At 34.9% G+C, this 12,338-nt stretch overlaps 1 protein-coding gene across 5 annotated transcripts in view; it reads right to left on the bottom strand.

Moving 5' to 3' along the window:
• The window catches only part of LOC105473331 (nucleosome assembly protein 1 like 1), a 36,694-nt gene that overhangs the window by 15,854 nt on the left and 8,502 nt on the right, over nucleotides 1–12,338 (bottom strand). For 4 of the 5 annotated variants that reach the window (XM_011727110.3, XM_011727107.3, XM_011727106.3 and 1 more), the window contains 3 exons: nucleotides 10,073–10,109; nucleotides 4,770–4,855; nucleotides 3,224–3,326 (listed from right to left, as the gene is read on the bottom strand). In XM_011727110.3, the coding sequence (XP_011725412.1) occupies nucleotides 3,224–3,326; nucleotides 4,770–4,855; nucleotides 10,073–10,089 (206 nt within the window). In that variant the 5' untranslated portion in view covers nucleotides 10,090–10,109. Of the gene's footprint in view, nucleotides 1–3,223; nucleotides 3,327–4,769; nucleotides 4,856–10,072; nucleotides 10,110–12,338 lie in introns of those variants that run through there. The other variant, XM_011727111.3, reaches the window with a different exon arrangement.

The raw sequence follows: 12,338 nt of genomic DNA, 5'->3' as shown, positions 1-12,338 counted from the left end.
GATCACTGAGTGAGGCTTTGTCATAAAAGCTGGGGGTCGTTATCGTAATATCAGACAAATAAAAATTATGGCCCCCCCCAAAAATTATAAAATACAAAGGAAGACACATATCAGTAAAATGAAACAAGAGAAGAAATGTTTATCACAAATATTATACACCTAATATGGCTTCAAAATATTTCAATCTACAAATGACAGAAAAAACTGTCAAGTCAAACAGACAACCAATAAGCAGAAATAAAGAGAAGCTGTGAACAATACAATAAGCTTGAGCTATTAATTTCAGCATACAGATCTTCACAGTCAACATTTACAAAAGTAAGAGTATTAAGGCCATAAAAAACACAAATTAAAAAATAAAATCAAATGAATTAAGCATTCAATTTAAAAAACTGGAGAGAGAGAGTACCGTAAAGCAAACCTAAAAAAGAAATAACATTAATGCCAGAAATCAGACAGCCACAATAACGAAAGACAGTCTGGAAAAAAGGAAAATCAAAAGCCAAATTAATATTCTAAAAAATTAGTAAGATCAAGACAACTAGCAGAATTAAGATGCAAAATACAGAATATGAAAACCAGATTTTTAAAACTATTGTCAACTATGTACTAATCAATTTTAAACCTAAATGTGTACATGTTTAAAATATGAAACTCCAAAACTGATGAGAGAACTTGAATAAATTAGTATGTCAAACCAAAAAAAAAAAAAAAAAAATTCTCCAAAACTCCCCAGGACCTCTACTTCCCAAACTCCAAAGGTACAAACTAAATTTTTAGAAGAGTTCTACCCTAAGAACAGCTAATTCCTATCTTATACAAGTTGTTTCAGGAAATAGTAAAAATAAAAAAAAGCAGCCATTCATTAGAGTAGGCAATTGAAATTTGCCTACAAAAACCAGTTAAGTATTACCACTTCCTGAAAGTTTCTTTATGCACATACCTACATGCATGCACACAACACAAGCTCATTTCACTAACAAGTAAGAACTGTAAAATTCAATTACTCAACAATGTATCAATAACACATCATGATTCAATTTACTACAGGAATGCAAGGCTAGTTTGATATCCAAAATAAATATTTCCAAAACATGTATTTACTATATACTTAATATATTGAAGGAAAAAGTTCAATAGAGCATCTTAATTGATAGAAAAAAACAAAGGTCAGATTAAAAAACAGTAAATAGGCCTGAATTTAATAGAGATTTTATATTCATTCCCAATATGAACAGAAATAAGACAAAGATGTCCTTTTTTAATACTAATGTTTAACACAGTAGTGAAAGTCCTGGTAATGTTGTAAAGAAAAATACATGGTATAACGTAATGTGGAAGAACAGAGCTAAAACTGCCATTATTTGCAGATAAAAATCTTGTGACTAAGGGGGCAAAACAGAACACATTACTACAATAAATTTAGCAAAGTTACCGGATACAAGGGCAACTTAAAAAAAAACAACAGCAATCCTCTGTAAATCAAGAACAGCCAAACAGAAAATACAATAAAAAAAATGCTATTCACAACGCCACACAAAATACACAGAAATTAACTTAACCAACAGACTCTATGAAGATAACTTTGAAACTAAAGACACAGAATGTGACCTGAATAATTAGAAGTATGTGGATGAGACAATATTAAAAGATATAATTCTGTAAATCTATAAATGCAATACAATTCCTATCAGAGTTTTAATATTTTTTTTTGCTTGTTGACAACCCTGATAAACATAACTGTCAAAAATGTGGATGATTGTGTTTGGGGGAAAAGTGTGAAAGGATGCAACCTGCCCTGCCAAATATTAAGACAACTATAAAGTCATAGTAATTAAGTGTTACAATGACAAGAGACAAAGACCAATAAAACAGAAGAGTGCTGCTCAAAGACAAACACAGGTGTTTACAACTTGATATGCAATGAAGGTAGGTGGTACACCTAAATGGGGGAAGAATGGATTGATTAGTGAATAGTGAAAAAAAAAACTAGCTCATGTCACTGGAGGAAGACCCAAAATAAACAAATAAATAAACCTTGCTCATTAAAAAATGAGGCAGAAAAAAAAGGAACTGGAAGTTTACATACACCAAATAGAAAGGTAGACTCTAGAGGGATTTAAGACCTAAATGTAAAAGGTAAAACTATTCAATAGGAAACGTAGCAGAATCCAGGAGGGACTTCTTAAACAGTTTCAAAAGCACAAGCCCTAGGGCAAAATATTTTACTAAAATAAAACTTAACTGTTTACCAGAGGACTCCATGGCTAAATTAGTAGAAATGACACATTATTTAGAATGTCTAAAAACTGATAAGGGAATAATATTTGGAATACAAAGACTTTTGCAAAGCATTAAAAAAAAAAAATTGCAATCCCAACATGGGCAACCAAAAAGATTCAAGCATTATGAAGAAAAGCTAAAAACTCATTTGAAATCATAAAACACAAATAAGACAAAATGAGTCTGTACCTCTTAGACTGATTTAAAAATATAAACAAAAACACTACAAAGCTGGATGGTGCCAATTGTTGGCAGACATGAAGATGAATCCATCTTCTTGCACTGGGTACAGTATTTCTGGAAATCATGCTAGAAGCATAATGCTTAAAGGCTTGCATACTCTATGTAAGTGGCACTCCCACTGCTGAGTACACATCTCAAAGAAATTCTCACACAGTTCCTTTACAGGCTACGTAATTGAATTTGTGTTGATAAAGGAGTCCATTGTAGGAAAAGCAGATAATAAAACACAGCGAACACACACCACACAGAACTAGGCAACATTCAGAAGCTACTAACTATAATTAACATATAGATAGTAACCTGAATGGATCTTAAAATCACAAAAAAGTTTTTTTAACGTGTAAGCTGCATAAGATATTCATGCTATTAGTAATGATTTATGTCACCAGTGAAATAAGAAATCTGTATTTCTTCTAATTCTGTGCATTTCTAACATACCTCTAAACAAATCTCTGAAATGCTTAAGATCAGTATACTTCCTATAAACTTGAACCACAATAAACTTTAAAAGACCAATGTAAACAGGTGGTACTAAGCACAATTTTAAACTTCCAATAATCCTATACTGGATACTAACAGACAACAGGTTTCCACTACTGCATACCTAAATCCTAGATGGTCTTAAAAACAGATACGCCTGCAACGTTGATTGATTATAGAAAGATAAATAAGGACCATGGAAAAGGAGAACTTGTACCTTTCAATGTATCCTGTTGGTGTTTCTACCAGACCATCAAGTCTTTCTTGAAGGGCTGCAAGAATCTGAGGATTTTGCATCATCTGAACAGTTAGCTGACGTGCTTTAAAAAAAAAAAGGGCATCGAAAGAAGGATTTTATGAAAATGTATTATGCTTTTTTAATAGGACAATCCAATCTCATGAAGTTTTCCTAACTGGCCCATAAATTGCTGGTGTATCTAATGAGTAGAGACGGGCAGGGCAAGCTAAAGAGAATATACTCTAGGAAAACCCAATGTTCAGGAATAATTCAGATTCCTAATCTATCCCTAGTCAAGGCATTTCTCAAGGTCATTGCCACAACTACTATGAACAATATCCTTCCTCTTCCTGGTATCTTGTGTTTCACCCACCTTGCATTTTAGGAAGCTTAAAGCTTCATTCAGATGCCTATCTATGACTCTTGACAGTCCTCTGAATGCAGACAACACATATCAGAAAAACTGCAAATATATTGACAGTTTTAAGCCCAGGAGAAAGGTGAAGTGAGTGATCTGAATGTTTATGTTTGATGCTTGTGTAATGTATTTCTATGTGTATGAATAAAGTTAATAGTTGAGACAGTCAACAGTTGCAACTGAAGCCAAACAAAATGTGGTTACAAATGGCTTTTTAAAAACATAATCCAAATATACACTAGATTTTTACAAAACAAATTACGCTACTAATCTTCTCTTCATCATCAATACAGTTATTACACAAAGTGCCATAAACTTAATTTTCCCAATTATGTTTTTGGAGGTCAATTTACTTCTGATAATAATTCAATTATTGGATGATGTACAGCCAGGATAACCAATATAGATTTTTAAATATCAATATTGGTCAATGAGGATACAGTTCTATATCTGTTAAGAAAATGTTACAAAATGAAAGCTGAAGCTATTAATACAAGTTCTGAAGTCTTTTCACAATTAACTTCCATCTGGCTTAAAAATGAAAAGCTGAGTCATCAGGTACCTTAATATTCTTGGCCCAGATCTACAGGACATACCATAAGCAGTACAAGCCCCCACCACCACTCCTTTTAAAAAGTATCTGCTAAAATAAATTGTGAATATTACCTACATTTAATAAATGGCTTTTCTGCTTGAAGGAGTGGATTTTTAAGAAGACACACACTACATGTTCTCTACAAAATTAAACACTAAACATACTGTTATAAGCACCACATCACAACCTGTAACACTTTTAAATTCAGACAGAACTCATGGGCAGCTGTTTGACACAGGTACACCAAGTCGCTCCAACAGTGCAGGATGCAAACAATGACTTTTGAGTCACTGTATCTATACCTAACCTCTCCTTTCTCTCTCTCGAACAAATATACACACACACACACACACACACACACACACACACACACACACAGTTTCTAGAGGTATGGACCAGTAGATAAAATGGGACAATGAGAAGGGTCCAAAAAAACAGACTGGTACTTATAACTACCCTCTAGTAGACATGTGCCAGCAATCATTGGCTCCTGAAGTAATTTAAAGTAATACCTTTGATTTTTGTTTCTTCACCAGTTTCCTCTTCTTCTACTTCTTCAACATCATCCAAATCTTGATCAAGTTCAGACTGTTCTTTGCTATAATATCATAGTATCACACCAAGGTTCAAATGTACCAATTACCAAAAAAAAATTACAGAAAAACTTAAAATTCATTTTCAAAATTAGTATCTCTTTCAAAGACATGAAATAGGAAATTCAAAAGGTAATTCCATTTTCTAACTTCAGATGTAAACAAGTACAAACTGGAAGTGTTTAAACTTTCATTAAAAGCATCTGGTCAAATGTGAAGTTTATACTTTTCAAGCTTTATGAAATTGGTTTTGTAGGTTTTTGGGGAATGTGATGTCAACAAGTATGTGCATTCAACCCAGTATCTACTGATTTTACTTTTTCTTTTTAGTAACAACATCCTCATTTTATATGAGATGGCAACACACCAACCTAAAAGTCTACATTTCCTAGCCTACCTTCAGCTAGACTATTTTGGCAGCAAGAGAGAAAAACAGAAGTGCTGCATTTCTTTGAGGAAGTATCCTTAACAGGAAAGCAGACAGCTGGGAAGCCTTTATCTTAATCCCTTCTCCCCCTCCCACTTAGAGTATTAATGTGGTGGCTCGAGCTCCAGCAGCCACACTGGACTAGGAGGCATCCTAGGGAATGAAAGCCACCAGCTAAAGAAAAAGGAGTAAGGAAAAACAGAAGAATCCTGGATCCCTTATGGATGTGGAGCAACTATACCAGCCTATACTATCTTTGGACTTTCCTTTTCTTTACTTCATAGTGGAGGTTAAGAAAGAATAAAGTGAAGACTTCAGAGTCTAGCTCTTGTTTAGAACAAAGCCAAGATGACAGCACCATTCAAAGAGAAAGTTAAAAAGCAGTTAGATAGCATCCTTCTCATTTCATCTTAAAAAAAAAAAAAATCACCAAAAATCAAATTTTTGAAAATGAGATTACATCTAGCATTAGAAAGGAAAATAAGGATTCCAAAGTCAATATAAAAGGTCATTGTACAATTCCTGTGTGAATTTTTTTTTTAACATTTGGATTAGAAATACAGTTGCTTTTGTGTTTAAACAGCATTTGAAAAATTAATTTTCCATAGGGACAAACGACGACTTAATTTTCATACAACTACAGAAAAAAATCAACTGTACTCTGCCAGCATAATTTAAGTTCCTGTCAACTGAGGGAAAGAATTCAGTCTTCAGAAATGATACATATTATTTCTGAAAGCTTTTTTTTTCTTTTTTGAGACAGAGTCTCGCTCCACCCAGGCTGGATGGAGCGCAGTGGCACAATCTCGGCTCACCACAACCTCTGTCCCCCAAACTCAAGCAATTCTTGCGCCTCAACTTCCTGAATAGCTGGGACTACAGGAGTGCGCCACTGCACATGGCTAATTTTTGTATTTTTAGTAGAGACACGGTTACACCATGTGGGCTGGGCTGGCCTCAGGTGATCCTCCCACGTCGACCTTCCAAAATCCTGGGATTACAGGCATGAGCTACCACGCCCAGCCTATTTCTGGAAGAACTTTGATTTAGTATAAACTTTAAGTGTTTCATAAGTATACACACTTAAGGGCCACTGGTTACAGATAATTGGAGCAACTCCTCCTCTAGTGTCTTTAATCATTTATTGAACATCTATATGCAAAGGCTTTAAAACAGCTGTCCACAAACTATGTCCATGTGGCCAAACCCAGCCCACCCTACTATTGTAGATAAAATTTTATTGGAACACAGATGTACTACATGTATGTATTATCTGCTTTCACACTACATCAGCAGAGTTGAGTACAGTCATCCCTCAGATTCTATGGTAGACTGGTTCCAGGAAACTTCCCTACCAAAATCCTGGGATGTTCGAGTCCCTTATATAAAATGGCACAGTAACTGCAACTAACCTATGCACATCCTCCTGCATACTTTAAATCACCTCTAGATTACTTGTAATAATACTACATACAATGTAAACATTATGTAAATAGTTGTATTATGCTGGGCCAGACAAAGTGGCTCATGCCTACAATCCCAACATTCTGGGAGCCAAAGCAAGAGGATCACTGGAGGCCAGGAGTTCAAGACCAGCCTGAACAACACAGTGAGAATTCTCTATTAAAAACAAAACAAACAACAGTTGTTATGTTCTACTGTTTATTTGCATTTATTATTGTGCTATTATATTTTATTGTTTTTTACCCTAATATTTTCTATCTGCAGTTGGTTGAATTCATAGATGCAAACTGAAACCACAGACACAGAGGGCCAACTGCAGTTAAGAGAATCATGTGGCCCAAAATGCTGAAAATGTTTACCACCAAGTCTTTTACAGAGGAAGGTTTACTGACTCTGGTTTTCAAGAACAAGAATCCCTTCTGACTTCCACCCTCCCAGGACTAACAAGCATCCAAAATTAAATAATAAGGAAGAGGGAAATCAAGCTGTCACAACCAATTTGCTCTTTTTAAAGTTTAAAATGAGAATTTCAAAGTTAAGATGGCAGATACCACAAACTCATCTGATCTTAATCCCTAAAATCTACACTAAAATTATGATAAAGGGTTTTATTGTTTTGTTTTGTTAGCAGACTAACACTGAAATCAAAGAAACAAGGGCAGCAACATTTTGGAAGCTGGAAACCAGACAGGTGATAATTTCATTGAGAGAACTGAAATCTAAGATTAGCAGTGGGGAAAGCTGAGAAGCAGCCCAATCACAGTCTTCAAAAGGATAAGAACTGGTGGTACCAGGTACATTTCTAGAACTAGGGCAAGAGGTGGGGCAGGAGAGAAGGTGGCTAAAACAAGAAAGTAAAAACTGATAAGCAGTTAAATCATTATATCTTCTCTTCTACACTAGCAGACATATTCAGTTTCCTCTCGGAAAGGGTAAAATTCAGAACTTGGACTGGAAGACAACAGACACAGTTAACAGTATCAAAGATACAGGACTATGTACACATTAGAATGCTAAATGTAGAGCCTCCTCTACATTTCAAGAAACACCAGAGGCCAGATCTTTACCCAGACACTGTTCAATGATTAATCTGACTAGCCCAGAGGAAAAAAAAACAAAAAAAAAACAAAAAAAAAACATTCTAACACTGGGGTTTCTAACAAATGCCCACTCTGGTGACCCTACACTGAAATCCCAAATTAACGAGCCTCCCCTTTCAACACTCAAATTTTCCAATCAATTTTCTTTTTTAATCATCTCTGAATTGTCCCTGCACCCCACCCAACCCAATCTTAATGAGCAGCCAACCAAGTATTGATTTATATTTTAGGAAAGCGTCTTAGATTGAGACCAAATGAGGGAAAGAAAATGTAAGAGCAAATGGACTATAAAGATGGAAGAAATATCCAGACAAACGAGATTATCATCAGTGAAACAAGGACAGGATGCTATTTTAAAAAACAAAACAACAACAAAAAAAAAAACAGGAAGAATAAAGCAGGTCTTGGAAACTAAAACAACAGAAATCTTAAAACTCAACACGAGCTGAAAGTCTTCAGTTCTGCCCAGAAAGAAGAGCAAAGAGACAAAGATGGAAAATAGGACAAAAGATCATGAGAAGACCAATCCAACACACAACACCTAATAGTAGCTCCAGAAAGAGAAAAAATAAATGAAGCAATCACAAAGTTAAATCAAGAATATCCCTGAAACTAAAAGCCCCTGAATTGCTGCACTGAAAGGGTCCACCACTGAACATGTAATGTTAAAAGAAAAAAAAAATAATGTGAAAATTTCAGAACTCTGAAGCCATAGTAGCTTCCAGAAAGAAATGTATATAAACTGTAACTGTATCTATTTCTTAATTATCATACACAAATAGTTAATTACAATGACTCTGAACTTCAACACAGCAACACTGGAAGCAAGGTGACAATGGAGCAATGCCTTCAAAATTCTGAAGAAAAATGATTCCCATCTTACTATCCTACACCCAAACTATCCGGCATAAAGGTAGAATAGTCATTTTGTGTCATGACATGTCTTAAAATAATTTACCTCCCTTGTACTATTCCAAGAAGGTACTAACACACCAAGAAAGCAATGGGAGATTTGGCAAACAACAAACCCAAGAGGAGAAACAAGGTGAAAACTCAGGAAGATAGTAAAATAGATCCAATGACAGCTATGTCACCAAGGTTAAGCAATCCAAATTAGAAGTGTGACACAGGAGACGATCATTTTGAGAACTACTATCACTAAAAATGCTGTTTCCACTCTTCTGGTTTGTTTAATGCTGAAGACAGAATGCATAAGAATGGCCCAAATTCTTATTTGTACTTCTATGTGTTGATCTTGTACTGAAGTTTCCAGCCCTCCCACTATCATTCGCTGATGCCTACAACAGCTATGGAAAATCATTTAGCAACCCCTCACTCCCAAGTGCTCTATTTTAACACGGGCTACTGTAAAATTACACACAACAAATCCTGTGCACCTCATCCCATTCTTCCTGACCCTGTTTCTGTAAAACATCCATCCACATTAGAATTCTGCCACATGCCAAACTGATTAAACCTATGCTTCCCAGGACACATGACCTTGCCCGATACTTCTCCATAAGTCTTTATAAAGCCTCAGAACACTTGAGGCCAGACTATGACCCAGATAGTCTTTTTTTCCTTGTTATCCTATCTTAGAGCCTTCAATTAACAGTGGCAAAGTGGCAATGTTGCTTTACACAGCTAATTTGGTGATCACTATTCAGATTTTCAAAATTAAACACTGGTTGAGAATTTATAGGTGGTAAAGCGCTAAAGGAAAGCAAAGAAAGGAATTAGCAAAAGCCTGGATAGCACTTATATGTCTGCAAGGGAAAGGTGCAAATGAGAAGGGGCACACAAGGCTTCTGATAGTAATGTTCTATTTTTAACTTGTCTTAATATTCCTTAAGCTCTACATATAAATACATTTTATACATATTTTGGGTGTTTGGTACATTACAATGCAAGCAGTAAAATCTTTGGGAAATATATACAATAAAAATGAATTCTACAAGTATTTATAATCCATTATCATGCTCTGCACTTTCTTAAAAACAGTGACAAATGGTTCAGTATATATGATGGTTTTGAATATATGATCATAAATATACTAATGATCATATATTCTATATTTTATCTTGAATACACTGCACTACCCTTTTGTAAAAGTAGGTAGTAAGCATTAGTAACTACATTTTCATGATATATAATTCATGCTACTTGCTGTTAGTAACAGAGTACAAAGTGATGCCAAATCTCGGAAAAAGAACCAACTTTCTGCCACTTACTTGTCAATGTCTGCCATGTTGTAAGAACTCCAAATATCTATGGAGAGAAACATTAATGTTAAAAAAAAAGTATATGATTTATTTAAAAAAAAAAAAAAAAAAAAAAGAAACCAAAACCCTTTAAATCAATACCATGCTGAAAACTATCCCAAGAAATGTCTATTTCCTTTAAAATACCATCGGTGTTAAGAAGAAAAACTCACGGAACATGCAAATTCTTCCTTACTAGTACCAAAAGTAATTTTTCAAAGGATATTATTTAAAACAAGAAAAGTTACCACTAAGCTTTTAGAATCTGTTGTATATAGACTAAGCTTTTAGAATCTGTTGTATATAGACTATGATAATAGCACCATTGGTTAAAAAAAAAAAAAACTAACATTTGCTAGACTCATAGGAAAGGAACAGTACAAAGGATCTTCATTCAAATTCTTTCAACAACCAAGAAAGGTCAATTTCTGCTTAAATTTTTAGACTACTTAGCATCTTAAACAAATCCATTTTGTATTTAGCAATATTCATTTTTATGTAATTCATGTTTAAGAAAACCAAAACCTGACGGCTACTGTACTCACTATGCCCCCTAGATCTCTTTTTAAAGAAGATTTAATCCTTGGATCAAATAGCCATTTAGACTATTTCAAAAGCTGTGGGTCCCAATCTTAATGTCAGGTAAGCCTTCCCTATCTCTTCAAACGTACATGTACCTCATGTTAGATAACTGATAACCACCAACCTCCAGCTTCCCCTAGATATGCTGGGGACATTGTCAAGACTTGTGGTTACCAGACCTGAGTAAGTTTACTGTTAAGACTGACCAGAGGGCATCCTAAGTTCCTTCTCACTAAAAGATTAGTATGAACCTGGAGAATACTGCTTTTAGAAAAATCTTAAAAGTAGATGTGCTATATTCAGGCAGCAAACAATGGTAGAATGCCACAGGTAATCTACAAATTACAAAAAAAACTAAACCAAGTTTTGATAGAATCCACATTAAAATCAAGTTTATCTTCTTAGCCAGGCACAGTGGCACGAGCCTGTAGTTCCAGCAGCCCAAGAGGCAAGATCATTTGAGCACAGGAGTTCAAGGCCTGCCTGGGAAACACAGCAAGACCCTATCTCTAAAAAAGTGATAATAAATAAATAGAATCAAGCTATCTGGTAAAAAAAAATCTTAGTACATATTTAATCCACAAAATCCTGCATGTGTTTACTTTCACAGCAACGTATTATGCCTATGAACAAAGAGTTGCAAATGGAAAAGATCCTGATTTTAGCAGTTAAGTGCTAATATTTGGGGGAAACAGTATTACTGACCTAGTACTTATCCTTTAGAGTAATTATAAAGAAAATTTTTCTTCCTAATGTATTTAACTTTGTAAATATTTTGTATTTGTTGTAAATAATTCCTAATAGTACTGATGAATTTTTCTAGTGATGCTGGGTAATGATTCAGCATTTACAAAGTGTTTAGCAATTATGAATACTAATCAAAAATAAGAAAAACATTGAATCTCTGACATCAAAGAAATGCAAGTAGGATTCCAGTTTGTCTATCACATCATCAGTAATTTCCTTTTAATACCAAGAAACTTGTGGTGCACATGTATCCTTATTTCTGGCTATTGTTCTTTCTGGAGAGCAATCTGACAATAGGAATATCAAAAGTCTTGAACATGTCCATCTCAGCCAGGCACCGTGGCTCACACCTGCAATCCCAGTACTTTGGGAGACCAAGGTAGAAGGACCGCTTGAGGACAGGAGTTCAAGCCAAGCCTTGGCAACACAATGAGACGCTATCTCTTAAAAAATAAAAATTAAAAAAACAAAGTATGTCCATCTCCAGATTTATTCACTTATGAGATCTACCATGAAAAAATTACAAAGAATCTAATGCCTTTGCTTTCCATGTTCACCTAGAAGGTTCTTCCACAGCTCTGAACAAGTCTTGCACATCCTTTGGCTCTCAGTTCAAAGTTTCACTCCCCAGAGATGCTTTCTCCAACCTGCAGATTCTGGTTAAGTAAGATTTCTTGGTTGTACACACACTCCTGTAAAGCTTTCTTTCCACCATAAGATGTCTCAGTTTGTAATTATAAATTAGGGTGACCTATGGTCTGTCTCTTCCAACTGACAAGATTCATGATTACAAGAATTAAATCTGATCTTGCCAATCACAGTGTTGTCTTCTTTGGGGTAGCACACAAAGCTTATTATAAACTTAGTACTATAACGGAATGTGCATAAATGGAATGCTTTGTAGTCA

The sequence above is a fragment of the Macaca nemestrina genome, chromosome 10, assembly GCF_043159975.1.
Source record: "Macaca nemestrina isolate mMacNem1 chromosome 10, mMacNem.hap1, whole genome shotgun sequence".
Taxonomy (NCBI): Eukaryota; Metazoa; Chordata; class Mammalia; order Primates; family Cercopithecidae; genus Macaca; species Macaca nemestrina.
The sequence above is the reverse complement of the archived record's forward strand: the minus strand, read 5'-3'. Positions and strand labels throughout refer to the sequence as shown.